This window comes from Aythya ferina, assembly GCF_964211825.1.
Source record: "Aythya ferina genome assembly, chromosome: 4".
Taxonomy (NCBI): Eukaryota; Metazoa; Chordata; class Aves; order Anseriformes; family Anatidae; genus Aythya; species Aythya ferina.
In genome coordinates, this window is record NC_140300.1 from 48,751,609 (window position 1) to 48,776,147 (window position 24,539).

The following is a 24,539-nucleotide window of genomic DNA, read 5'->3' on the forward strand; positions in this document are numbered from 1 at the left end:
GTCAGGCACACACAGAGAAATAATCTTTTGTTCAGGGAGAGAACACAGCAAGGAGCTGTAAGAAGCTGCACTACTTCTCCATTTTCTTGGAAGGATGTTATATCCAGGTGACAAAGTTTGAGCCTTTTGGCATCTACAGTTAAGTCCGCTAAACACAAAGGCAATCGTAAATTGCTGGACAAAGTTATTCAGCAATTACAATACTTTTACAAGACTTTGATCCATGAAAACATGTCAGCTGGCAAAGCTGTAAGGGTTTCTGTATTTCTTTGAATTGTTTTGGAAAGCCAGGAAATATGCAAAACACACAAAGTATATGTACTCATTTGTACTAAGAAAAAAACAAACACCCTTTCAAGCAAATAGGTGTTTGCAGATGACTAACATATATTCTTCAAAGAATATATTGAAACACATAATGGATGGAAAAACAATAAGGACATTATGCATCACACTGATACGGGTCCTTGTGCATTGCCAAAAATACTGATAAAGTGCAAAACCTTGCTAGCAACCATAGATTAGAAAAAAGGTGAGTAACTAGGCAGCACAATTGGCTGTTATTGACCAGCAATAGATGCTATTTGACTAACTTCACAGTCTGTCATTACAATAAGCCTTCTCTTTTGTAAACACTCCAATTAGAGCAGCAGTATGACAGAGATGCTTATGTGTCTCATAAGCATTAACTTCACTCTTTGTCTGCAATTTTAAAATGATTTAAGTTTAACTATTCATCAAATGAATTTCTGCAGACTGTGCCAGGAACTCAAAGTACAGAATGATCTCAGGCTCATATTCTTTTTCTAGAAGCTGCTGGTTTGGGAGAAGGTACATTTGCAGCCATGTTTCCTTCACCTGCTCTATGCATTGTCAGATAAATACATTTGTCTGCTGTTCACTTTAAGTTTATCTGAGAAAGAAATTTTCTGCATGACCTGCATGACTTCAGAGAGAGCACAGTGATTGAAGGAATGCTCTGCGAGCTGGTGGTTTGGCAAGTGAAGGGTGTAAGGTGGGAGAAGAGGTCATGTATTTTTGAGAGCTATTTAGAGAAGGCTGAGGCAAGTAACCTTGCTGAATATGAGGTAAAGTACAGGACCTTGGCTGGTGATGAGGGGAGTGGCATGTAAGAGTTTTGCCACATTTGAAGGGATTGTATAATTCTTGTTCTTTTCTCCATTTCTAATTATTTTTCTTAGTAGGAACAGGCTAACAAAGGATAAGGGTAACTCTGGATAAATAAATAATAAAGGATAATAAAGGATAAACATTAAGTCTTGTCAGGGCTCACTGATTAAACACAATTTTAACATATTACTTCAGCCCACATATCAACTGTGCAGTTTGTTTAGATACTTTGTACAATGTACCATGTTTTAATCATTTACCCTTTCCTGAGAACATGATAGCAAAACACTGTTTCAAAAGCAGGAATGTTTGTATGATTGAAGAACTGTAAGATGGCTTGTTTTAGAAACAGACTCCCATCTCTCACACTTCCAGTCAGTTCTAGAAAAGTGAAGCAAAATTCCTTTCCTTACTTACTAGACACAGACAAGGTGCCACAAGGTATATTGATGATAAAAGTTGTTTTTTAAATAAATCTGTTACCATGTCAGACCATCATGAGGCAGTTCAGTGGTTATAGCTGAGGGGATAGTTTCCTCTTCTGTAATTCAAAGTTAGTTTCCCTTGTTGCCAATAAACAGAGCTTGTGTTGCTTTTATGGTACATTACTTCTACACTATGTGAGGTGGGTAAGCAACAACCAAGATATTGCCCTCACCTGATACTTGATTTTTTTGGCACTTTCTCATTTCCGTTTCAAAAACTGGAATTTCCTTTTCACTTAGGAGACAGGAAGGGAGTTACATGTGGCATAGTTAAATGACTGAGTAACAGCTGTTAAAACCAGAGAGACCGCTGTGACTGTCCAGTCTCACCTTCTACACATAACAGGCCACGAAACCCCTGCTTGTAGCACACTGCAGTATTGATCTGTTCTGTAAGAGTGGTCTCCAAAGTGATGTTAAGCCTCACGTGAAGAAACTGGCAATATCCTATGCTTCACTCAAGCTTCTCTTCTCATATAAATATGGCATGTCTTTCTTATTACTTACAACTGAAGAAGGCAGAATCCATGGCCAGCTACTTAATACACCTAGGCCTAGCTAATGTAAATATTTTATATATATATATATATGTATGACATATATACATCTCCAATTAACAGATCTGGTACCTCATCAACCTGACGGGAAAGCAGGATGAATCTGTTGGTGCTGTCTGTGAGCGCTGAGTGTTTCTGCGTTGTATGCTGCATACTGGTGTCGGTATGCGCGCCTGTCGGGGATACGTGCACAGCATTGCAACCTGTTGCACTCAGTGGCATCCAACTGCAACAGCCTTCCTCCACTGCACAGCTGGGTTTGGCAGCCCTAGAAACATAAATATTTATACAAATCTATAAATTATGTGTGCACACGTACTTCTTTCAATCTTTTTGAAATCATTCTAGTATTTTAGTTCAAAATTTGGCTTACCTATCAGAAGACTAAATAATCAGTAGCATAGCAGGCTCACAAATTGCTACCTATCCAGAGATATGATAAATTCACTATTCAGAATAACCTTCCCTGACACAACTATGAAGGAAGTCTTTTCAGGCAATATAATATGATCCATGCCTGGATTCTAAGTTTATTGGACACCACTCAGAGAAAGATTTTTCTAGCTTAACTACTCCCCTGTTAATAGAAATATTTTATATCTTACTTGAAAAGAAGTTATCGTCATTATGACAAAAATATTCACATTTTTCATTTCAAAACTTTACACATAAAGCTTCTCATGCATCTTCTTTTTATTTATGTACATGCGTCTCCTGACTTTTATGTCTTGGCTTTGTGTTTTATAACTTTCATGGGTATTTCTCAGTCATTGGACAGCTTATTCTTCTATAAATTTGACAAATGTCTGTGCACCCAAGAAAAATCAGATGTGTCATTTCTTTAACAGCTACTACTTAAACATTCTCTGACAGACTTCTCTCACTCAATTTCCAACAGTTCTGTTTCTGTTTGGATTATTTCCTTCCCATAAGTACATTGTAACATCAGTTTTTACTTTAAATCAACCTTCAAAATGGTATTGAAAGTGTACTACATTCAGTACTATCGCCTCCCCTCCCTAATAATTCATCATCATTTTATTTTATTTTTTGACATTTTGACATCTTAAATACACTTTCCACTAATGGACACTCATATATCAAAGGTCTCCGTCAAAAGACTCTAAAAGTGAGAGTAAGTATGAAACAGTCCCTCTGAATTCATCCCCATCTAGACAGGGATGAAAGTTTGCTACCAGGAGTGGAAGTCCCTGAAGATCTTCTTGCTCCAAACTGGAATAAGAAGTGGGACCAAAGGCTGCTGTCACCTTCTGGGACTTCCCAAGGGTTAGTAGCACAGCTATGGAGAATTTCTCCATTTCTTTCATCCCCTAATCCAGCCTACCCAAGGGAGTGCTAGTACTCTTCTTTCTGTGCCTGTTGAAGACTTGAGACATGCCTAATGATTCAGAGGGGAAGGCAAGCATAGCCATACTCACTTGGTATCACCTAACCCATGGCAATAATAACATAAGGCTAGTTGCATACACAAAGTCCCCTCTTTCCTGTATGAGGCTGGCCAAAAAACATACCATAGTACAGTATCAACAAAAGCAGTATCTGTTCCTGAATTGTTAAAACTGGCAAGTAGCAGTTTGGGACCCAGCAGACACTTCTTACACACACGAGTCAGCAGATCTCCACAACACTTTAAGCACCAAAAGTGACTTATTAGGAAAGGGACAGTAGAATTTATATATAACATAGTAGATATACAAGAAGTGGTAAGAAGAGGCATTATTATTTAAATAGTTGGATCTGTACCTTGCACACAGAGGAGAAACTGATAAATTTAAAAGACTAAGCTGACACACAGAAAGGAGAACAGACCTAAAAGTTTGTGAGCTAGCACGGCAATCCATAAATATTTTAATTGTGCACCAGTTTAAGAATTAGTACATTTACTAGACATTGCTGAACAAAGAAATGTTTCATTTATTCAGTACCTTATTAGAACTACGTGAGCTTTTGACACATTGCATGCATTAACCTTTATGCTAAAAGACTGAGTTAAGTTTTACATGAGAGTAATCTTGTTATAACAAGGTTTGACTAAATTTAACACTTAGCTCATCTTTCAGTGATTAAAGGTTTTTAACCCCTTTTCTGAAAGGATATTTTTAACCAATGGCTTTTGATATCTCTTTTCAAATAGGTGGTGAAAAACATTTAGAAAAAGATGGATCCAAAAGCATACCACTACAAGACTAGACTATCCTGTGCATTTGAGCTCTCATAGTACGCGATAATTAACCTTCATTAAAACAGAAAATTCCAGGGAGTACTTTTACAATGCCAAAACCAACCAACCAAACAAACAAAAAAAAACCACAGAACTAGTAGCATCACTGGAGCTGACAAATGTGGGTTTTTTTGGTTTGGTTGTTTTTGTGGGCAATTTTAACTTGAGTAGAAAAAGAAATAATCAGAATTTCAATTCCTGCATTATTTACTGTAAATGAAGAACCTGAAAGTACCTACTAGATACACAAAGCTTCACATGAAAGCTACTATCATTCATTTTTACAGTCAATAAATCTTGCCTGGACAACAGTGAGCATCACAGGATTAAAAAAATGCTGAATGGGACACATTTATGCTACTATTACTGTAAAAGTTATGAGACTGAAAGAAGTTTGTAGTGAAGAGGTACAAATACAGAGATAGAAGTAACCTATGATGCTACTGTACTTACAGATTTGTTTTGTTTTAGTCAGGGTTAAGACAACAACTTCAAATTCTCAGTGTGCGTGCTAGAGGCAGCATTTTATCTGAGTGAAACCAATCAGACGTAATAAATGGTGGAAGAAGTGACACAGCTTAGAGCAATCATCTTTGGTGTTGTAAGTCTCTGTAACAGTCTTGTATAAACCATCTCTTAACTTCAAAAACTAAGCAGAAAGCAGAGGAAATTCAGAAAATATGAAGCAGAAATTTGAAGTGAAGAAATTTAAAATACGGCAAAGAAAGGAAGGATAAACATTTTGTCATTTCTGTTGGTTATGAAAGCTGAAGAAGTAGATAGATACATGTTATGCACACCAAAGAGAACAGAATGGAAAGCCCATGGTAGAAATATCTTAAGAAAGAAAGATCTTAAACATGTTGTTGTGGAAGGGGGGGATATGATAAGGAGGGGAAGAAGTCCACATTCACTGAGTATTTATTTTATAAAACTGAGAAGTGTGAATTATATAAATAAGAATTATTCTGAATTACATATACCTATTTTTCCTTTCTAGCGTCTTAAGGATCTTGTTCCCCTAAATGTTCTATCAGAAGCAGGTAGTTTTTAGAACAGTATTTTCTATGCCAAGAAACTCAGAGCAGCTTTAGATTGAAATATATATCAATGATGCTTGTATGTTAAAAGCATTAACATTAAAGTATTAACTTAATACTTAAATGCAAGGTAAAGCTTAGTGGAGGCCTACATACAAGTGAATCACTCGGTATTCATTGCTTTAAAAAGTTCCTTAAAACTTTTTTACTAACAGTAAGTCTGAAAGAACAAAAAAAAGGGCACTGAATGATGATTCTACTACATGCCACAAGGTAGCAGCAAAGCATAGAAGGAAAGATTAAAAAATAGCCTCTAAAGGCCATAGGGGAGAGGAAAGGAGGGAAGAAATAAACAGAAGTTTAACAATTTTGATAAATTCCCCGTGGTCTAATTACATCCACATACAAATGTAAGGAGTGCTAACTTGCTTTAAATTACATATCAGGCAGAAAAAAAGGCTGAAGTTATGCCCGCATGCAATATTAATTTGACAATGAGCTGCAGTTCTCTTTTTTGTTGCCAAATCCTTGGTTTTCTCAATTCATTGTGTTCAGCAGCCTAGCTAAGATATCATCACCACTGTGAAAAATCATGCACTGGTGATTGGGGCTGACCAAATTAAGCATGCTTATTGCTGCATTTTTTTGGTCGATTTCCCTCTCCCTCCCTGCAGTTCACAGAGCTGGAAAAGTAATCACATTCCATTTTAAGAGTTTATAATCTACAGATCATATTTCACTACTTCCAGTATTTCAAAGTGTATTTACAATTGCATTCACACAGATTTTCAGTTATCTGTTGCTTGTATCAGCTATTTGGGATAACTGAAATAAGATGAATCTTGCAGACTTGTTCCAAATGAGTACTGTTTTGCCCCCAGTTTATTACATTTACTTACAATAATGACAACCCCTGATGGCTGAACATTTCACGTTTAAATTGCACGTTTAGCCACCAGATGGCAGATACTCCTCATCAGAATGACAGCCAATATCAAAATTCAAAAATATTAAATGAATTTCTAATGTTTGTTACTGCTGCAGTTTTTGGTAGGCATATTATTCTGTCTACATAAAATAATATCCTGTCTGCTTGGACAGGATGGAATATTTTCTTATTCTTTTCAAATGAAACTTCTTAGTACTTTTGTTACTGCTTTTAATAACTTCAGTCAAAATACCATATATGTGTGTCATAACATTGACTCATTAACACAGAAGTAGACAGGAGCAATAAGTGACAAGATTTCCTTGATTAAAACAAGAAGAAGTGCTAGTATCTGCATTAAAAAAAAAAATAAGAAATAGATACTAGTAGTGCTCAAAGTCTAACTACTCCATGTTCATGGGTATATTTATTGTTTTTATAGTATAATTGCTCAGTAAATCACAATTTCTAATTTCTGATGATGTGTGTGTCATCTAGCTAGAAGTACAAATGGTAGCTCCTTTCCTGAGGTGATTACTCACTCATTTAACTATTTTGTTAAAAACGGGAATTGGGTGAAAATTGTGAAGTTATAGATCTGTAAAGATACATAAATGTGCTATTGCTATTATACAAGAGTATAGCCATACAGAAGTTTGAGAAGCAATATATGCTACAGTCACAAAACTTGCCTCAGGCAAGCAGGTACTCATAGACGCGTGAATCTTCTCTCAGAAACTTCTGCAGACGTATCAGGGATACAACAAGCAAGACCTGCCGTACAAACTTCTGACAATGAGCTGTTATTTTCTTCACTGCCTTCAGTTTTCCAAGTGCTTTCACATATAACTGGCATCAAAGCTACTATTATGTGACAGCACAGTTGGCAAACAGAAGCTTCCCGGTCAAGGAGACAAAAAAATCTTAGCTTCCAGAACAAAACCAATATTGACAAACAAATCACAACAGAGTATAGACAAAGACACAAACAGGTATTTTCCTTCTCATCCTGTTGTTGTACACTCTGCAACATCTGTCTTTTGGGTAACTCTTCTCCAAGACTTATTCTCTCCTCAGCACTACAACATTAAAGCAATGATCAGCCAGTATGAGAGAAAAACTGATTAAGCATCCAATACATGTTGAAGATACAAGGGGCAGGTTTCTCACTATTCTTTTTCACTCGTTTCCCACCATTTGCCAAGTGAAATGCTACACAAATCCACAGCGCAGTGAAATAATCAAGATGCAACATGAACTATCTTCCAGTTCCACTATTTCTACAAATTTAAGAAAGGTTTATTTTTCTGTTTCTTTCTTGAATATTCAGAGAAAAAGAAATATGACCTTTATTCAACCATGATTGATGTAGCAACATAATCAGAACTAGTTCAGCATTTGAGTTCTCATATAAGCATAAAAGAAAGTGGAAATCTTCTATCAACATGTATTCACAAAATATGAATACAATATGTACTGGGATTGTGTCGACGTATTTACACTGCAGTGATTTCTTGATGATGTGGCCAACTTTTTTTACACTTAAACCATAAGGGAATAAAGACTTCTACTGTAAGTCTTGCTACAGCAGTTTGAACTGTTTTTTGGCTGCAGTGTGTTAGGAACATTTTCACTGCAACTATTCTCTATTTATTATTCATGGTTACGGATGGCTGAGAGGTTTTTGAGTAATATATTATTGAAGAATTTAACACCGGCATTTGCTGAATTATTTACTTTGAACTTTTTTGGTAAGATTAGTCTTACAAATACAGACAACGATTTAGATTAAGTAGAAAGGAATGGCTGAAATAACTAGTGGGGGGACAAATATAGAAAATTAGTTGTCCTTTAGATAATCAAATTATACTCATCTCTTGAGGTTCACAAAGGACTGAAACCACACTGCTCATTGAAGAGGTGATACTGCACTACTCTTTCAACTACCCAATTCAGCAACACCTAACTTCCCAAATTTCTTAGGATTACAGAGCAAAAGGTTACCTTTACCCAAAGCATGAATCAGTAATGAGCAGTATTTATTTAGATCTAGCATGTTTGATCACATAGAAATTTATAACAGGAAGTTCACATTGGAAGACATTTCACAACCAATGGTTCTTCATACAGAAAGCTGGGAAACAGTTTTACCTTTTGTTGAAGCAAGTAATTTCTAAATAGAGATATCCTAAGTTCTATCAAAGTGATGCTTGTTTCCAGATGACACCATTTAAAATAAATTGAGGAGTGTTTGTTTTTTTTTCTCCTCTTTAAACTTTTTCCTCTTTAAACTCTAAGCAGAGTTTAGAAGGTAGCCCTCACACGAACTGAAAACTGTAATTCAGCCTTGTCACTGAGTGACTCCAACACAGCCCAGTGAGCAGACTTTTTGTCCTTCACAGCACAAGCTGGATCCTGGGGATAGGGGCACCACGACGACAACCTAAAATGAAAAGTAGGCAATTGACAGGCTTGTTAAAGCTGATTTCTAGAATAGAGCATTTCCAGTTGTCCTGGTTTCAGTTAGAACAGAATTAATTTTCTTCCTAGTAGCTGGTGGAATGCTGTGTTTTGGCTTAGGATGAGAAGAGTGCTGATAACACCCCGATGTTTTAATTGTTGCAGAGCAGTGCTTATACCAAGCCAAGGACATCTCAGCTTCTTGCTCTGTCCTGCCAACGGGCAGGCTGGGGGTGCAGCAAGAGCTGGGAGGGGACAGACCCAGGACAGGTGACCCAAACTAGCCAAAGGGATATTCCATACCATCTGATGTCATGCTAAACAATATATAGGGGTGGCTAGCCGGGGGGAGGGGGCCGGACTGCTCGGGGTTAGGCTGGGCATCGGTCAGCGGGTGGTGAGCAATTGCATTGTGCATCACTTGTTTGTACATATTATTATTATTTTCCTATTATCACCATTGTAACATTATTGTTATTATTGTTATTATTATTTTGTTATTATTTTCCTGTCTTATTAAACTGTCTTTATCTCAACTCACGGGCTTCACTTTCCATTTCTCTCCCCCGTCCCAGAGAGGGAGGGGGGAGGGTGAGCGAACGGCTGCGTGGTATTTAGCTAGACACACTAGAGTTGAACCCACCTTCTCCACATGGCCTGCAAACAACTCTGTTCTACAGGAAAAGACACAGAAGGTGCAACCTAACCAATAACCTCCCCAGTACTCAACACTGTTAGGCTTTCATTGCACCTCCACTGAATGCCTTATTTCAGACCGTGCTGCAAATAATAGTCATTCAGGTTTGTTTTGTACTGGAGTTTCTGTTGTTCATAAACACTATTTTTTGCTCTGAAATCAGCAGGATTTTGGTACTGATTTTGCCCACCAGCAGGGACCCAGCTGTCTGGGTATTGGTAACTAAAGTCTACAAGATCTTTTGTAAAGATTTAAGAACCGTTAAGGCTCCTTTCATGCTCTCCCAGACTTGACCTCTGAAACAAAGTCTTATTATTTATGACAATAACTGAAAAAAATTATTTAAATCAGTAAGTTCTTGGAGGTATGACCAATGTGAAAAACAACTTTAATATTTATAATGAAAAGCTTCAGTAGGGACCAAGATGAGTTTTGCTAGATAGACTCACAGCTTCAGGGAATTCATTAGGAAGAATCCCAAACAACTACACTCCAAGAAGACAATAAAGAAGCAAAGTTATGTTAAAAAGTATATCTCAGCTTGACTTGAAGGACTGTCTGTCTTTATTTCTAGGAATATAAGAAAACAGGTTTTATTGCTTTGGATTAACCATGTTTAGGTTGTTCTCCCTGTTGTAGCTGGAAAGTTGGGGGAATGGGGAGTGTTTCACAGAATCATCTAGGTTGGAAGAGACCTCCAATATCACCGAGTCCAACCTCTGACCTAGCACCAACAAGCCCTCCACTAAACCATATTGCTAAGTTCAACATCTAAACGTCTTTTAAAGATCTCCAGGGATGGTGACTCCACCACTTCCCTGGGCAGCCCGTTCCAACGCCTCACAACCCCCTCAGTAAAGACGTTCTTCCTAACATCCAACCTAAGCCTCCCCTAGCACAACTTTAGCCCATTCCCCCTCGTCCTGTCACTAGGCACATGGGAGAATAGACCAACCCCCACCTCATTACAACCTTCTTTAAGATACTTACAGAGAGCGATAAGGTCGCCCCTGAGCCTCCTTTTCTCCAGGCTGAACAAGCCCAGCTCCCTCAGCCGCTCCTCGTAGAACTTGTTCTCCAGGCCCCTCACCAGCTTTTATGCCCTTCTCTGGACTCGCTCGAGCACCTCCATGTCCTTCTTGTAGCGAGGGGCCCAAAACTGAACACAGTACTCAAGGTGCGGCTTCACCAGAGCCGAGTACAGGGGGACAATCACTTCCCTAGACCTGCTGGCCACACTGCTTCTTATGCAAGCCAGGATGCTGTTGGCCTTCTTGGCCACCTGGGCACACTGCTGGCTCATATTCAGCCAACTATCAACCAATACTCCCAGGTCCTTCTCTGCCTGGCAGCTTTCCAACCATTCCTCTCCCAGCCTGTAGTGCTGCTTGGGGATATTGGGCCCCAGGTGCAGGACCCGGCACTTGGCCTCGTTGAACTTCATACAGTCAACCTTAGCCCATCGGTGCAGCCTATCCAGATCCTCCTGCAGAGCCTTCCTACCCTCAAGCAGATCGACACACGCACCTAACTTGGTGTCATCTGCAAACTTACTGAGGGTGCTCTCAGTCCCCTCATCCAGATCATCGGTAAAGATATTAAAGAGAACTGGCCCCAGTACCGAGCCCTGGGGGACTCCACTAGTGACTGGCCTCCAAATGGATTCAACTCCAGTTAAACTGGATTGCAACAGCAGGCGTGCTTCTAGCCACACGTGACTTTTTCCAGAGAGAAAGTCAAAGAACATGGCAAACCGCAGCCTGCGGCACCCTGAGGGTCAAGGGCAGAACAAACCCCAGGCTGGCACAGCCAGGAACATCCCTGCAGAGAGCTGCAATGTCCCTGACAGCATATTTTTTCAGGGGGACCCCGGGCCAGGTGGGACAGCCTCGGATGTGCCTCCCGCTGTGGCCTGCAGTCTCCCTCGCCTCCAGATCGGTCACCATTCTCTGCAACATGCCATGCCCTTTAGTACACTTTCCCCGTCTTTTTCTTGGGGAAGAAATGTCTGACTTCCCTAATACATGTTTGGTATTTGTGAGTAGGGAAAGAAGGAGAAAATACAGGGCGCTCTGTGTACAAATGCATTCTCTTCCTTACGGGGAGGCAGCGGGCCATCCAGGCAGTTTCCCCATCCCCAGTACAACTGCCTGCTTTATTCTAACCTGGCTCTCGGCAAGAACACAGGCTGAAGTTCCCAACAGCCTGATGTGCTCCTGCAGCAACATGGAAGCTGCTCCGCAAGCTCCATGCATTCACTTACAGTCAAACAAAACCAAATGCCACTTTATCCTTATAAGCAACCAACAAAGGTCACTGATGTCTGTCACTGGGGTTGGGACCCCGCTGCATGAGCAACTGCACTGGCTTCAGCAGAGCCCCCCTGCATGATGTCAGGCAGAATTCTGACCCAAAATTGGACTGATTTCAGTCATACCAAGATTGATCTTAACCATGTCCTTCAGAGTTTCCTTCAGGAGTATCTTTGCTGTTAAGGGAAGTGTCCCTGCAAATGACATATAAAATTGACACCACTTCAGCTGCTTTCATTTTTAGTAGAGTTTTGGGATTTCTTAGCTTTTCCTTAACTTTACTCTTTAGCTGAAATAAAGTTCATTTCAATGAACTCATTTCACCTTTGCTGAGCAGCTGCTCTTACAATTGCTGCTACAGCTGCTTGATTCCCCTCCCCAGAACCACAACCTGTGGCTTTGGGTTTTCAATGTTTATTTTTCACTTAGTTCTTCCTTCGTGCTTCCATGGTGGGCAGAACAGACGTGTCACCCTGCGCAGAGATGGGGGCAGCCTCTCCCCCCCCAGCCACACACACAGGCAGTGACAGGAGTGAACCAGGGCATGCTCCTGGCCTCTCCCCCTCAGCAGGGAGCTCAGAGCCCTGCAGGGCAAGCAGCACAGCCCCAGCCGGACCCCAGCATGCTCCCATAGCCTGCTGGCATGGCCCCGCAGCCCTGCCCAAACACCAGGGCAACTTTTCCACCACCCAGCTCAGGCCTGGGCTCCGCATCACCTGCTGCCCCCCTGGTAATACCCTACCCATGTCACAGCAGCCAGGGGGTGCCTCATGTCACAAAGGGGCAGGGACGGCCCTGGCCCCAGAACACTGGCCTCAGCGGCAGTTGAGCAGCCCTGCCATGGCTGCCCGTGCTGACGGGGAGGCTGCTCAGCTGCCTGCGCCTGCAGCTCCAGCCTCAGCTCTGGACACAAACTCAACCAGAGGAACTCAGCTCCTCTCTCCTCAGGCCCTCACCTCAAACAGCTCTCAGCGCCCTACAGGACACTGACCAAACTAAACCACCACACACTCCCAGCCACTCCTTTCCAGCACTGTGCCAAATAATTGTACACACCCTACAGGACAGGTAAGATGACCCCAACACACACCCACCATGGTCCACAGCAAGCAGCCAGGTGACACGATCAGGCCAGGACAGCAGTGACGACTCCACCAGGATGATGGGACACGGACGGATGTGGTGAGACCTTGAGACACTCGGGCATGGAGGCAGGGTCAGCCAGTAGTCACAGGGGGATGTTGCTCTGTTTGTTCCTTCTTTTCTGAAAGCCAGACACACACAGCAATGGGACCACTTCATGGCACAGTCCTGTCAGCTCGTCCCTTGATAAGTCAGCTGGAAGGAAGAACTTCCAGTGCTCTACAGGACAGGTAAGATCACCGAACCCTCACGGTCCACAGCAAGCAGGAAGGTGACATTGCCGGGCCAGGACGGGATTGACCGTTCCATCAGGACGACGGGACACAGACAGCTTCGGTGAGTCACTAGAGACTCTTGGGCAGAGAGACAGGGTCTGCCTGTGGTCACAGGGGGATGCTGCTCCTTTAGGTGCTACTTCTCTTTCAGCTAGAAACACACAGCAATGGGACCAGTCCATGGCACACTCCTGGCCTCATTGCCATCGACCACACATCTGGAAGGAAGAGCTGCCAGGCTCTACAAGACAGGTAAGATCGCCCCAACCCACACCCACCATGCTCCACAGCAAGCAGGATGGTGACACAATTGGGCAAGGACAGCAGTGACAGTTCCATCAGGACAACGGGACATGGATGGACGTGGTGAGCCACTGGAGACTCTTGGGCAGAGAGGCAGGGGTTGCCCATGGTAACAGGGATGCTGCTCTGTTTGGTGCTTCTTTTCTTTCACCCAGGAACACACAACTATGGGACCAGTCCACATCACACTCCTGTCCACTCACCCCTTGAGAACTCAGCTGGAAGGAAGAACTTCCAACACTCTACATTACAAGTAAGATCGCCCCAACCCACAACCACCACAGTCTCACAGCAAGCAGCCAGGTGACACGATTGGGCCAGTACAGGAGTGACAGCTCCATCAGGACAACAGGACACAGAGAGCCTCGGTGAGATGTTAGAGACTCTTGGGCAGAGAGGCAGGGTCTGCTACTCCTTTGGGTGCTTCTTCTCTTTCAGCCAGAAACACACAGCAATGGGACCAGACCACAGCACAGTCCTGGCCTCATTGCCATCGACCACTCAGCTGGAAAGAAGAGCTGCCAACACTCTACAGGACAAGTAAGATCACCCCAACCCACACCCACCATGGTTTCACAGCAAGCAGCCAGGTAACACACTCAGGCCAGGACAGCAATGACCACTTCATCAGGACAACAGGACACAGATGGACAAACATGGTAAGATGCTAGAGACTCTTGGGCAGAGAGGCAGGGGTTGCCCATAGTAATAGGGATGCTGCTCTGTTTGGTGCTTCTTTTCTTTCACCCAGGAACACACAACTATGGGACCAGTCCACATCAAACTCCTGTCCACTCACCCCTTGAGAACTCATCTGGAAGGAAGAGCTTCCAATGCTCTACAGGACAGGTAAGATCACCCCAACCCTCACCCACCATGGTCCACAGCAAGCAGGAAGGTGACATGGCCGGGCCAGGATGGGATTGACCGCTCCATCAGGATGACGGGACATGGACAACCTTGGTGAGTCACTAGATACTCTTGGGCAGAGAGACAGGGTCTGCCTGTGGTCACAGGGGGATGCTGCTCCTTTAGGTGCTGCTTCTCTTTCAGCCAGAAACACACAGCAATGGGACCAGTCCATGGCATATTCCTGGCCTCATTACCTTCAACCACTCAGCTGGAAGGAAGAGTTGCCATTGCTCTACAGGACAGGTAAGACCACCCCAACCCACACCCACCACAGTCTCACAGTGAGCAGCCAGGAGACATGATCAGGCCAGGATGGCAGTGACCACTGCATCAGGACAGCTGGACACGGATGGACATGGTGAGACCTCATGACCCTCGGGCACAGAAGCAGAGGCTCCCCATGGTCACAGGGGAATGCTGCTCTCTTTGTTCCTTCTCTTATGAAAGCCAGATACACACCGCAATGGGACCAGGCCACCGCACACTCCTGGCAACTCTCCCCTTGAGAACTCAGGTGGAAGGAAGAACTGCCAACGCTGTACAGGACAGATAAGCTATCCTCAACCCATTCCCCACCACATGGCACAGCATGCCAGAAGATGAGATGGTTGGGCTGTGATGGGCATCTCCTGGCCGTCAGGGGGACGTGAGATGGACGGCCTTGGAGTGAGGCTGGGAGAGCCTCATGCAGGGATGCAGGGGCTGGCCCTGGCAACAGTCTGGGGCTGCTCTTTTTGATCATTTTCCTTTCTCTGTCCAGCAGAAACCCCTGAGCACACCAAGGTCTGCCACTCTCCATTCCTTCCTCTGCCTAATCCCTCTGCGGCCACTGACCTGAAGGCTGGTGCAGCTTTCTACAACCACAGCCACCAGAGGAGCAGGAAGCACATAAGGACTCCATCTTCACTCGGCTATGGTCCTACAAGCACACCAACGGGCCCTGCGGCTATGGACAAAGAGCTTGGCACACCTCCGCACCACCCCACCCCACGTCTCTGTCAAACCTTGCTCAAATAAATGTTCTGATTCACAACCTCATCAACTGCTTTCTCCTGCCCTTCTTGGGGAAACTTTGGGGGTCTTTGCCTTTTGCAGAAGGAGCAAGTGCACCAGCCTTTGCTTCTTCAGATGCTGGCATCAAGAGAATTTCAAAGCAGGTTAAGTGTGCTAATCTAAGACCAGATTCTGCAGGCATTTCAGATAAGCGTTTAAATAAAAAACGCTTATGCGACTCTGGAGGAGAGTAGTCTACTGTGTTCTTAATTTATTCCTGCAGATGGAATACAGCATTACAGTTCAGTTGCTGAATCTGAACACATTTTGCCATTAGTTCTTCTGATGCACCAGCTTCATCTACAGTTACATGAGGTCAAACACATTTAACACTAATTTACTCCATCATGACTTTTGTTGTTGTTATTCATTAAATACAGGCATAAGTCATCACCTTTTTTTTTTTTTTTTTTTTTAAATATAGTAGAGATTAACACCTCTTTCAAATTAAGTCTGAAAGAGGCAGCTCTGATCACTGCCGCTGCTACTGACAAGTCAAAAAGGCAAACTCCCACTTCTGGCAAGACAGAGGAAAAAGACCAGAAATCCTAGAACAGGAAATTACTCATGCAAGCAGGAGTAATCAGAAGCTGGTAAAGACAGTATCACATCTTAACAGCAGGACCAGAGACAGCCATTGAAACCCCAGCTATTTGAGCATCAGAGAAAGTCTGCATAAACAACTAGAGTCACTTGCAAAGAACTAGTAATAACATAGTGTCATCCTCTCTGGGATGGGGGAGAGAAATGGCAAAGTGATGCCTGTGAGTTGAGATAAAGACAGTTTATTAGGACAGGAAAATAATAACAACAACAATAATAATAACAATAATGATGATAATAGTACTACTAATAATAGACATTTAAAAGGAAATACATTTTGGAAAGGATAATATATCTTTCTGGACCTTTTGAAGGTTTTGAAGTTTCCTGGGAAATTTTTGTTGTAAAATTCAGCATGCATAAGCCAGGATACAAAGTGGTCCTCCCTCCTTGCACAGCCTGAGATAGAATAAATTGAGTGACAGAATCTCCAAGTGCATTAAGGAGTTCTCCATAATGTCAGTTAAATTCTACAGACCAAACCCTACTTAATCACAAGGATCTCATCTTCATTGACAGATTTTATAAAGAAACACAAGTATGGTATCACTGAATATTGTATTCAGATAGTTCATTTGGCTTCTACTTAATATTGCATAAGTAGAGTGATTTTGAAGGTAACTAGTTAACAGATCTCATCACACGTGAAATTCAGGAACTGGAACACTTACTGGAATAGTAAATTGATCTGCCAGCAAGTGTTTGACTCCCCAGTATATTTTACAAAACTGTCAAAAAAAAGCAATGTGCATCACTAAAGAAATTATGCAGAGGAGGTTGTGGAAACTAGTTAAGAAAATGCAGCTAAATTACCATCCATTGCATCTCCCTCTCCAAAGATGTGATTACCATGACACACTATTTTTAGTGATACAGTTTATGACACTTCCTGGTCAAACAACAGAAAGTTTGTTTGTAGCTTCTCCCCCTCCCCTTTTTTTTTTTTTTTTTTTTTAAAAAAAAAAAAGGTATTCTTGCACCATCTTAATTCACATAATGACAACAGGTGATTAGAAAGGCATATCTAATGTTAAAGACTAGGACAGAAGGAAAAGTTGATATTCATTCAGTAAGTTTCTTGGGACTCAATTTTATTTACCAACAGGAAGGTCATTTGAAATCTGAAATAATCATAGAGATTATTTACTAACAGCTATATTCCTGTCATTCAGCTGTTGAAAATTAGAAGGTAGTTGCCAGTTCTCATTCATTCTGTTCCATTTCCTTTTATGAAATACTGAATTCCAAACAAAGTACTAGCTTTTGAACTGACACAAAGAAAGGTGAGTAGATGAAGTCATGTCTCTAACAATAAGAAAATAAAAATAAATTGAGAAAATCCTCATTCCAAGCACACTGGGCTTGGACAGAAGAATACCCAAATGTTACAGAAAGTCAGCAAATTTGAAAGTATTGTAGCACCTTAGAAACATGTGGAACAGTGCATGTGTGCTGTTCTTGGTGACCACCCAAATTGTCCCATGTCAACAGCTTTTGAATTGGTTGTTTGTTTTTACTTGGAATACACCAAAATAGAAGTGTCTGAATAAAAACGTATCTGACAGTATTTTCTTGGTGTTTATAACTTATTCTGTAGCTTTCAAAGCTACAGATTTGAAGCTATATTTTTGAACTGCTATTTTAGAAACTATAAATTAGAAAACACTCAACATCCAGCTCTTTACTTGAATATTCCTGAATAATATGACCCCAAAGATTAAAGTTACTATGCATAAGCATGTAAATTTTACAAAAATAATTCCTGTTGTCTTATTCAGTATCTGAATAGTTTTAAAAGAAGATCATTTATTAGGTTTCTGTCATTTTCTGTAACAAAACTATGGGATGGGAGCTGTATTTGTATTTGATCAGAACCACTGATCTGTTGGTTTTGTTTGTTTTTTCTTCTTAATGTATTAAGTTTTTTTTTATTATTATTATTATTTATTATTTTTTTATTTCTTTACAGAGCAGCCAGCAGATGGTAGCAATTTTCAGCTATTACAGCTTGACCTGACCTAGCCTTGCTCAAATAAAATGTATGATATTCTGAAGGATATCATACTGAGTCTTTCCATTCAACTAGATGTTACTCACAATATCAGTCCCCCTCAGTGCTGAGCCTGATCCTTATGTATAACTATCCAGAAAATGAGTTGCTTTAGTAGAAATTACACTTTATCTCTGTTTTCTTACCACTATATTATTGCTAAAACATATACTGAGAACATACCAGTGAACTGCTAGGCTTAAATTTGCAAAAAGATACCTGATATTTTGTAGCAGATTAGAAAATGACAACAGACAATTTTAAAAGCCATAAATCAGCTTAGATTAACCTCCAGATCTCAGTGGTTTTTTTTGTTTTTGTTTTGTTTGTTTGTTTTAATAAAAATGGCTCAGAATTTTAAAGGGCACTCAGCACCAAATATATCCATTAAAAAGGCTGAGAAGTGCTGAAGAACTTGAAAAGCAAGCCACATATATTTAAGCACTAGTTTCAAAACTTAAGTCAAAGCATCCAACTTTTAAAACTTTGCTTAGGCTTCTTAACATATGTGGTTAAATGAAGTGCCATTTTTTGAAAGGTGAAAAAAAAAAAAAAAAAGCCCATTTCACTCCCAGATACATCCCTCCATAACATTTAAAATGTGCAGTAGAAGGTACCTGAATACAGCATTATTACATGGCCCAGCAATCCCCTTCACTTCTAAACACAAGCACATAACAGCAACAGCTTTTGAATACACTGGCAAAGTAAATCCTTTCCGAAACAGAAGGCAGGTTTATTAAGAGGCATGCAGATAAATGTAGTCCTGCGTATCTCTCCAGGACAGCCAGACTGCTACAGGTTGTTTTATAGCAGCTGCATCCAAGTGGAAAAGAGCATCTGCATGAGGTGCATCCCACTGAACTCAAGTCATCCATACTATCCATTCATGCAAAGAAAAACCTATAAACATCAGATCATTTTTAATTCAACAATAATACCAAAGGCTGCTTTGCCTCATCCTCACCGTCTGTCATACCAGGCTACATATATTTTTTCCACAATGGCATATTCTCATCCTGCCAAATAAAAAATGCTTTTTGTTCCCCTCATAGGAACTGTATTCTGCCTCAAAACATGGGAAGTTTTAACAGCTTAACGTTCATATATTCAAGGGATTTTCAGACAACAACTGCACAGATGAACTTCAGCTTTGAACACCAGTTCCTGTATTAGTTCTGTCACTCTACACAAAGCAAAGGTGTCCTGCATCATCTCCCTTTTTTTTTCCCAGAGCATTGTCTGGTTTCTTTGCATTTGGTGCTATCAAAAGAGCTGAAAATTTATTCTAATGCACAAATTGCAAGAGTTTTATTTACATGACACATTATAAAACATCTGAGTATCTTTCATGAATGTCTAAACAAGTTAAATTTTGGATGCAGAAGAAATCTGACAAAATCCTTGAAGAGACTTGATTGTATGCATTATGTTGCCATTTTCTTTTCTCCTTTCAAGATTTAAAAAGGAAACACTACCGAAAGTGTTTTAAGTTTTGTCACAATGGGAACATTCAAGTAGTTAAGGAATGGCTTTGATAAAACACAACGTGACTTTCATTTTATCAGGAAGCAACTACAGAGAATTGAAGAAAATAAAATGGTTAAAATACAAACATAGCAACAACAAAAAAACGCTACTGGGGGGGACCCACGGGTTTTTGCAATTAATTGCACTGTCTCGCAGAGCACATGTCCCTCAGCAATTTCACACCAACCATGAGCCAACAGTTTTCATATAACACTGATACAGCACATGTAAAATCAAGAGAGAGACCAAGACTTCTTTTCCATTTCCCTGTACTTTTCTACTCTCAATTTGTCTGATGTGATACCTCCAAAACAGGCTGTCAGTTCTTCAAAACACCATGTTATCTCTCCTATCCTCAAGGATCATCAGGCTCTGATTTGCACAGGTTTTCTGCCTACTGCAGGTATGTCTAACTAGCATAAGAGCTGGGGAAGCTGGAGGGAACCTGCTGTACCTGAGTACTGGACAGCTAAACAACTTCCTATTATTTACTTGGTCACAAACACATACTGAAGTATTAAATGAACTCAACCCATAAACCTGAAGTCAGGTCCATTCAGAATCCCCCTTCCTGGGGGAAGTACTCAAAGAGTATTCGTTCAAACCTACAGAAACAGGGGTATCTCCTGGTCTCTCACCAGACAGTTAGCATGTTGAGACTTCTTCTGAAGTGAAAATATGGCTACAGGACATTCCTATCACACCCTGTTGTTTCAGATAACTGTTAATATTCTACTTCCATTTTTTCCTCTTTTTATGTTATCAACACAGCTGCTGGAAACATCATTTTAAAACTTATAGAAGTTTCAATATTCTTGTCACAGGTGAAAAAATTGTCAGTATACCATCTATAAAAACCTACTCATTTATGGTGCTTCTATATTTATTGCTCTGTGGCGATGCACACAAAAAATTAGCCATGCATAGAATATTGACTTTAAAACTGACTGAAATACTATTCCTTAGAAGAGGTTGGTTAGAGGTTTTAACAAAATGATTTTTAATTTAGAAAAGTGGATTTTTTACGACCTGAAATTTCGTCAGTGAGGAGGTACACCTCTCATGAGAAAAAGCCAGAAATTATTAAAGCTGCTCTCTCAGCGTGCAACATACCATATGCAATATACTCTGCTATTAGTTACATCGGGATGGTTTGCTTGCCTTTGTTTTCCCCTTTAAATTAAAAAGAAAACAAAATATTTGACTTCTATTGATATGGACTGAAAAAAAACAAAGAAGTAAATATCTCAGACATGTCTGCAGCCTTCTGTTTGAGCTGCAGTGCTGCAATACTGCTGGGCTCCCACAGCACAGGCAGCTATTCACAGGTCTTCCTTAAAAATAAGGACGTTCTTCCACAGTAGCAAGTTACATATTTCATCATTTCCACATATAAAACCATTGAAAAGACAGAAAACAGACATGCTGCTTTCAGATATATACAATTAAAATAAAAAAAAAAAGAAAAAAAAACATGATTTTGAATGTACATGTAAGGATTTATAAAAGGGTCAATATGCAAACAATTCCTCATGATTTCTGGTATTGTTTGATTCAACTTCATGGTCTGATCCTCCAGCGCAGATCTGCTTTATCAATTTAATGTTCCTGTCTCGTTTTGTCACAGTTCTGCTGTAGTGTAGGCTTGTGTTAGAGCCTACTGCTGAGCTGAGCTGGGTGAATAATGGATTTTTCATTGTGCTGGCTGAACCAAAAAATAATCTCAGATCAAATAGAATACTCCATTTTGTGATTTTGCTTGTTTGATTGATTATTGTTGGTTTTTATTGCTGATGTTTTCCTTTATTAAGTTTCTGAATAATTTTTAAATTATCAAAACATGAATACTTTGACTTAGAATAAATTACAACACTTTTTTCCCCCTAAAACACTAAACAGTTTAGTTAGGTATTAATATTAACAAGTACTGTGGTTTTATTTCTGAAAAAGCTTTTCTTCATGACATTTGATCAAGCTCTGGGCACAGACAAAACCCAAAAAACTATTTGGCTTCCACTAATACCAGTTGCTGTAAGGTACATTTTTTGGACAAAATCTCTATACTAAATTTACTTCTGTTTCCTTTTCTTATCAAAACAACGGCAAGTAAGTTGTACACATTTAGCTTTCCAATTTGTTTTGCATGCATGCATGCATTTTGCATGCATGGTAATATTTAAAACATTTTTCTCCTTCAGAACCCCCTTCTTGCAGCAGGTGGTATAAGACAGCAGAACATTCTCTACACAAAATGAAGCAGACAAAATCAACTAAGATAAAATATTGTTCTCTATAACTTCTGGGAACAATTGAGAAAGAGCTGTTACCCAAACATAGACACTTCATACTAATGACACTGAGAATAACTGCATGTGTTATTTCACATATTGACTGAATCACAAACTAGCACTTTAAGCAGGGAGATTAGAAGATTGGATGCAATTTTCACTTTATCACCCCCTTTATTTTTCCAGATTCTAAACACTCAAAAGCTGGGAAAAGTGGAAGCAAGTGATATCAGGACTAAAAATAGGTATTGTTGTCAAACAGTTCATTTATTTTTCCTCCTGTATTCACATACAAAGCTTCCTTCATTTTTTTTTTAAATGCCTCACTGAAATTAAGCTTTTAAAAATCCAACATTTACCAAATTTTTCACAAAAAAAAAAAAAAAAAAAAAGATCAGTGGCTTTGCTTATCTTGGGAAGAATCCATTCAAATCCCTGCTAAGGGATCAGAAGGAAGAAGCAACATTAACCCTGCAGTTTCCCAGCCACATTGGGCACTATTTATAACCCCTGTTAAGGAAAGTCCTTTCGAGTTTTCAGAATCAGTCTATAAACACACATGCTATATATACACAGAGCATTTTACTGAGTAAAAGCACTCTGCTAAGTAATGACATTGCAGAAACTGCCGTATCTCAACATTTATAGTTTGTCTGGGTGAAGTGAATTTAAACAAGAATCACTGACTACTAAATCAAGTTTCTACACTTTTCAAAAGAAAGGTCACCAATTGCTTTAAGAACTGGATGTTGACACCCAGCAATTTTCAGCAAAACATGCTAGCTCTAAACATCTGAAAAATATAGCCTTGATTTTTCAAAGCTCATCTGTTGGCAACAGAAGCCTATAATCCACACATGCTGCATCCCAAGGTGTTAAAGATGCCTCTAAAAATGGAGGGGAATTTGCATTCTGGGATATTGCTTTGTGCTCACTCCCCTTTCCCACATTCCCAAGAACTGAGAATTGCGTAGGGGAGAGATGATGTGTCTGTGATCGGACCACAATTCCTCCCAGAACCTCTCAAGCTGCTCTCATGCAGATCACCCATCAGGCTGGTAACTGTCGAACAACACTCAATCAGTTTCAGAGCAATGACCAGTAATTTCTGCAGCTTGACTGGCTGTGAACTCTGCAGAAAATGAGCGTGTGTTTTTGTTACAATGAAGCCTATGCAGGATGCTGTACACATCCGCTGAAAAAGGCTGACAGTTATATCGAAAGGCAAGAAGCAGATAAAGAGTCAGAAAAAATGTATAAAGCAAACCTCCTTTTGGAGCAAGAAGATCAGTTTAGGCCTTATATCTTTGTGGGGATAAACAAATAAAAATGCACATATACCCCTACCACTGTGTTTTCTCACAGCTGTTGCTACTCTCACGATTTGGCAAGATCATGAGATCTGTAAGTGATACTATAACATTTACATTTTCATGACCTCAGACTTCACCATCATTCACTAAAAGTCCTTCATTCACAGCAACACTCCTGAGATCAATTGGTATTTTATCTCGCTGTTGCAAATAATCTGTCCTATTACCCTCCAGGTCAAAGCTTAAATACAAATTCTGCTGCAGTAACATAATTCAAAACCTCAGTATGGATAACCTTTTGTTCTCGGCAGAGAAGGGTCGGTTAGGGAACATTTAAACAAATGGGATATTTACAATCCCATGGGCCCTGGACAAAAAACTGTGAAAGGTTTCTTGTTTAATGCAGAAGGAGTTACTGTTACATTTATCTGTCAAACCATGAAATCTTACAGATTCAGAGAGGCAAAGCTAGTGAAAGAGGAGGGGAGAAGTCTATGTTCTAGCTTTTGCTGGAGAGTTTACACAATTAGTTTTCAACAGCTTGACCAAAAAATTACACTACCCAATATTTTGCATATTAATCAGCACAGAAAAATCCTTTGGGCTCTGAAGGTTATGCTCGTTGCAACTTGGCAAAGAAGTTACCACGCATTCATTATGCTGCTACAGACCCACTTCCCACTAATTCTAGTGCTAGTGCCTCATTCATGGGCAAAACGATGAATTTAAACCTGATCTATTAGACCAAGAGCATTGGTTCGAAGGAAACTCTCAGGAGCTGAATGCTGATGCTTTCTGCAACTCTTGGCAGGGGTTCCTCTCTAGAAATTTCCCTAAAGAAATAGATTTCCCTGAGGATGACAGGAACACTGGGTGCATGAAGCTTTTGGAGCCAGCTTCCACCGCAGCATGACATGGGAGGTCACCTGTGCCTTCACCCGGACCTGTGGGATTTAAGCAATCTCCAGAGACTGAGAAGACATTCTTAGATTATGTGTTGACAGGGACAACAACACAACTAAGAAGTTCTATGGACTTAGTCCATCGTGTTTATTGTCTGCATCAGAGGATGACTGTTATTGCTGTACCATTTTGGTATATTTAATATTTGACCTTATTTGGAGACAATCCTGCAACCATTAGATTTAATCATCAGAACACAGCCCATTTAGTATAACTCCGTATCAGCCCAAGAGCAGTCATGTTTGGTAGTTAGT

The 24,539-nt window shown here is 40.5% G+C and overlaps 1 protein-coding gene across 4 annotated transcripts in view; it reads right to left on the reverse strand.

Annotated features, from left to right (window-relative positions):
* Positions 1-24,539, reverse strand: part of FSTL5 (follistatin like 5) — a 428,524-nt gene that overhangs the window by 374,153 nt on the left and 29,832 nt on the right. For 2 of the 4 annotated variants that reach the window (XM_084517700.1, XM_084517699.1), the window contains exon 2: positions 2,246-2,441. In XM_084517700.1, the coding sequence (XP_084373826.1) occupies positions 2,246-2,441 (196 nt within the window). Of the gene's footprint in view, positions 1-2,245; positions 2,442-24,539 lie in introns of those variants that run through there. The other 2 variants (XM_084517702.1, XM_084517701.1) reach the window with 1 other exon arrangement.